The 5,372-nt window shown below is 43.2% G+C and overlaps 1 protein-coding gene across 1 annotated transcript; it reads left to right on the top strand.

Annotated features, from left to right (window-relative positions):
- Positions 1-1,383: 1,383 nt before the first annotated feature.
- On the top strand, positions 1,384-3,223 carry LOC101857711 (galactose-specific cell agglutination protein gsf2-like). The gene has a single exon (XM_035968922.1). The coding sequence runs from the start codon at positions 1,615-1,617 to the stop codon at positions 3,157-3,159; it is 1,545 nt and encodes a 514-aa protein (XP_035824815.1). The 5' UTR covers positions 1,384-1,614; the 3' UTR covers positions 3,160-3,223.
- Positions 3,224-5,372: the final 2,149 nt, after the last annotated feature.

The raw sequence follows: 5,372 nt of genomic DNA, 5'->3' as shown, positions 1-5,372 counted from the left end.
CCCCTTTTTTTTCAATCGACAGGTAACGGGCATTTAGAAGCCAGGGGTTTGATGTTGTCAGGCTAATAGCGTGGTTTTAGCAGGTCATTTGGTTGTTATGGTTGTTTTTACTTTTTTGTGCTGCTTAATGCTGTATCTTTTGAAGGCTAACAGACCACAATAGACAGTGTAAAGTCATCGAGAAAGCGGGGCACAATACTTCAAGTCATGAAATAAAGTGAGTGAAAAAACTCCCCAGTTTAGTTTCTTTTATACACCTGGCTATGTTTCCACTTTAAAAAAATAATTCCCAGAGTGTATTGCTCGGTCATAACACACAGACTCATCATCGTCATCATCCAGCGCCAGGCCCGCGACAGACATTGGCGATCATGGTTCTCCATTCATTCCTTTCCTCGGATGCTCTTAAAAAAGCAACATTTCCCTGATCTTTCCCAGTTACCCATAATTTGTTAAGGTACACACTGACTACTTGTATGAAAATACTCATGTGGGTGGTTGGAGGAGGCAAACGGTATATCCTACAGCTTTACTTTCCATCTATATATTGTTTCTCTCTGTCTCTCTTACCTGTGCACTACATTTAATGACCATCATTGTGTCGATGTGCTTCTCTTTCCTCAAACAAACAAACAAACAAACAAACAGGCAAATAAACAAACAATATCCAAGACTATGCACCAATCTGTAATGCTATATTGCAGTTCACCATGGGGCGCACCATTCGACTCCATTTGAAACTTATTTTTTTTATAAAAGAAAAGGAGATAAGAGTTGCGAGTGCAGTGTGCACTCGGCTGTAGCGAGACGGAAATTGTTTTTGCTTTTTAAATTTATTTTTTTAAAATAAAGTGCGAAAAAAAAGCGGCGACCATGGCAGTGGTTGGCCTTGGATATTATGATTTATGTCTAAGGTTCTTTTTTCTCTTTTATTTTTATTTTTCTCTTTTTTTCTTTTTGCAAATGTTTACGGCGCCCACAACTACATAAGATCATATGAGTTTGCGAAACACATAAAGTAATTTCAATCTTGTAGGAATTAATTTTGAATTCTGCCCGGGTGGCGGCTGAAGTTTACTCTTATCGATTGTAGGACCACAAAGAGATCTTTAACCTGTGCAACTTGCACACGAGATGTCTGAGATTGTTTAGCGCTTATCAGAGAAGGCTAGGTGTTATATCTTACCATTATTCTTACCTACCTTATCAGAGGTGTGGCTGAAAGACAGCATTAAGAAGGGGCCAAGGAGTAGCGGTAGAAAGACTGCAGAAAGAGCCAGGAGCACAGAGGAGGGGACTTAGAGGGGCAGGGGCGGGGGAGGGGGCAGAAAGTGGAGACGAAAGCAAACGACGAACACGGTTAGAGAGCAGGAAACAAATTGAAAGGAGAACAATTTTAGCAAAGAAAATGTTGCCGTCGTTGTTAGGTTTCAAACCCAGGACCTATTGAATGGGAAGGGAGCACCATATCTCTATTTCATTATAGCGTCACTGTTTCTGCGTTTCGTAAATGTTTTGTTTTTTTCTAACTGTGTATTTCTAGGTGGTGCAGGGAACGTCGCAGCGATTGGTTCTACGAGTGTCCCTACGGGTAACACTGTCCCTACTGTCTCTATGGGTAGCCCTGTCCATACGGATAACACTGTCCCTACGGGTAACACTGTCCCTACGGGTACCACTGTCCCTACGGGTAACACTGTCCCTACTGTCTCTATGGGTACCACTGTCCCTACGGGTAACACTGTCCCTACGGGTAACACTGTCCCTACTGTCCCTACGGGTAACACTGTCCCTACTGTCCCTACGGGTAACACTGTCCCTATGGGTACCACTGTCCCTACGGGTAACACTGTCCCTACGGGTAACACTGTCCCTACTGTCCCTACGGGTAACACTGTCCCTACTGTCCCTACGGGTAACACCGTCCCTACTGTCTCTATGGGTAGCACTGTCCCTACGGGTAACACTGCCCCTATGGGTACCACTGTCCCTACTGTCCCTATGGGTACCACTGCCCCTACGGGTAACACTGTCCCTACGGGTAACACTGTCCCTACGGGTAACACTGTCCCTACGGGTAACACTGTCCCTACTGTCCCTATGGGTACCACTGTCCCTACGGGTAACACTGTCCCTATGGGTACCACTGTCCCTACTGTCCCTACGGGTAACACTGTCCCTACGGGTAACACTGTCCCTACTGTCCCTATGGGTACCACTGTCCCTACGGGTAACGCTGTCCCTATGGGTACCACTGTCCATACTGTCCCTATGGGTACCACTGTCCCTACGGGTAACACTGTCCCTACTGTCCCTACGGGTAACACTGTCCCTATGGGTAACACTGTCCCTACTGTCTCTATGGGTAGCCCAGTCCCTACGGGTAACACTGTCCCTACGGGTAACACTGTCCCTACAGGTAACACTGTCCCTATGGGTAACACTGTCCCTACGGGTAACACCGTCCCTACTGTCCCTACGGGTACCACTGTCCCTACGGGTACCACTGTCCCTACGGGTACCACTGTCCCTATGGGTACCACTGTCCCTAGTGTCCCTATGGGTACCACTGTCCCTACCGGTAACACTGTCCCTATGGGTAACACTGTCCCTACTGTCCCTACGGGTAACACTGTCCCTATGGGTACCACTGTCCCTGTGGGTACCACTGTCCCTATGGGTAACACTGTCCCTTTGGGTACCACTGTCCCTATGGGTAACACTGTCCCTGTGGGTACCACTGTCCCTATGGGTACCACTGTCCCTGTGGGTACCACTGTCCATATGGGTACCACTGTCCCTGTGGGTACCACTGTCCCTATGGGTAACACTGTCCCTACGGGTAACACTGTCCCTATGGGTACCACTGTCCCTACGGGTAACAATGTCCCTACGGGTAACACTGTCCCTACTGTCCCTATGGGTACCACTGTCCCTACTGTCCCTACGGGTAACACTGTCCCTACTGTCCCTATGGGTACCACTGTCCCTATGGGTAACACTGTCCCTGGTGACAATAACGTGGAAGATAACAGTGCTACTGGCGGTGGCTGTGGCAATGGCAGTGATGACGATGATGAAGGTGATGAAGGTGATGAAGGTGATGAAGGTGATGACAGTGAAGACAGTGAAGACGATGGTGATGAATGCGACGGTTGAGGTGACGAGAGCAGCCTACAGTGCGGTAAAAAATTCGTGGCGCAACTTATCCTCAAATATCTCTTTAGTTTAACGGGTGAATCAATGTCACCCATACTTTGCACAGCAGTTTGTATGAATTTATCTTCAAGAGAGCCCCTTATTAATATTTTTCATCACCATCATCATCATTATCATCATCATCATCATCATCATCATCATCATCATCATCGTCGTCGTCATCATTACTATTATATAATCATTATTATCATCATCATCATTATCAAGTTAAAATATTGTTAATATTATTATTATTATTATTATTATTATTATTATTATTATTATTAGTATTATTATTATTATTAATAATAATAATAATAATAATAGTCTACTATGATTATAATTATTATTATCACCATAATCATTATCATCATCCTCATCATTATAAGGCGCTGCACAGTGGCGACCAGCAATGGCATGTTCGTGATGTTCGGTACTGGTGCAATATCGTGTATTTTATATTGGTATCTATGTATGTTTGTATTCATGATTGCGTACTTATGTGTGTATGCTTGCCATTGTAACCCAACTTTCCACAACAAATATCAATACTGTGTAATTTGTTTAATGCATTCATTTTCATTATTATTATTATTACTATTACTATTGCTGTTTTTCTGTTTCATGACAATTAGACTTTACGTCAAGTAAACCAATCTGCGAGAGGATGGAAACAATATTAATACTTCAAAGAACTGCATCGTATTACATCTCTATATCTCCTCTCTTACAACTGTAGAACATTGGGATAAGTGCTGTATTGAGTGCAGGGAGAATGTTTATCGCAAAGTGACAGTTAATATAATAATAATGCTTACCACTTCCTTTTTGTACTTTTCGATTATGCATTTAAACGATAATTTGAAAGCAGAGCCCTTTGTTTCACTTGTTTTTATCTGTAAAATACCTATATTTCTATTGTCATTGACACAAACGTAGAAGTATAATTGGTCGCTTTTAAGGACAAGCGGGCTAACCCAGATTTTGGGGGTTTCCAGAAATCTTGACCTACACCAAAAGTGGGAAACTCTCCCTGTCTTTTAAAAAAACTGAAAAGGGGTTTTAAAAAACAACTTAACCATCGATTTTCTCAAAACAGTGTTTTTCGGGAAAGCACCCTTGTACTTTAAAGCGACCAATTATTGTACTCTATAACTATAACAGCGAACGCGTCGACGTAATCCCAAACTCTGCATACTCTATGCAATATATTTTACCGGCTCAATATCCACTTCTACCTCCACTTCCCCGCCCCCTCTCTGGGTTTTGTTTTTGTTTTTGTTCTTTGTTTTTGTTTTTGTTTTTTTTGTTTTTCATTAGTTTTAGTAAGAGTTTTACCGCGCCTATGACATAAATAGGTCCTATAACTGTCGAAGATTTTAGGTGTTACAAGAGAGAGTAACATACGTAGAAAAGAAACAGGAGATTATTTTATTATGTACGATAGAAATTTCGTTTTTTTAAATGTTATGGGTTTTAAGGCACGCTCAACACAATGAAGTCATCTATGGTCCGAAGATTAGAGATGTTACAAGAAAGTAACAAACACACAAAAGAAGGGGGAGAGACGGAGGACGATAGATGTTTGATAAGAAAGATGGACGAACCACACCGGACCACCAGCCAACCACCCGCGACAATAGACATTAAAATTTAACAGAAAAAAAGTAAGGAGAAAACCACACCAGATCACCCGTTAGCCACCCACACCCCCTGGTTAACAAACATACTCCCTGAACACACGCCAGAAAAGACACACCACTGACAAGATTCAAAGTCGGCTTTAGAAAACGAGATGATGCAAAACTACATAACAGTCGAACTTACTCAAATGGCTACATGTACATCTATAAGACAATCACCAGTACAAACAAACGGCGGGGGCTCTCGTGGCCTAGAGGTTAAGGTGTTGGCCTCTCATTCAAAAGGTCCCGGGTTCGAATCCGGGTAGCGACCAAAAAATTTTCTTCTTTAAATTTGTCTCCTTTCACCTCATTTCCTGCTCTCTAGCAATGTTCTGTCGTCAGCTTTCGTCTCCTCTTTCTGCCCCCACTCCCTCACCTCCTTTGCCCCTTCCTCTGGACTCCTGATTCTTTCTGCAGCCTTTCTACTGCTACTCCTTCGCTTCTTCTTACTGCTGTCTTTCCGCCACACCCCTGATCTTCTGGTAGGAA

The sequence above is a fragment of the Aplysia californica genome, unplaced genomic scaffold, assembly GCF_000002075.1.
Source record: "Aplysia californica isolate F4 #8 unplaced genomic scaffold, AplCal3.0 scaffold00097, whole genome shotgun sequence".
NCBI lineage: Eukaryota > Metazoa > Mollusca > Gastropoda > Aplysiida > Aplysiidae > Aplysia > Aplysia californica.
Note: the sequence above shows the minus strand (reverse complement) of the source record. Positions and strands in the feature narration are given on the sequence as shown.

Bases quoted from the DNA above. Each gene is read 5' to 3' on its own strand.
- LOC101857711 (XM_035968922.1), top strand. From the start codon at position 1,615: ATGGGTAGCCCTGTCCATACGGATAACACTGTCCCTACGGGTAACACT.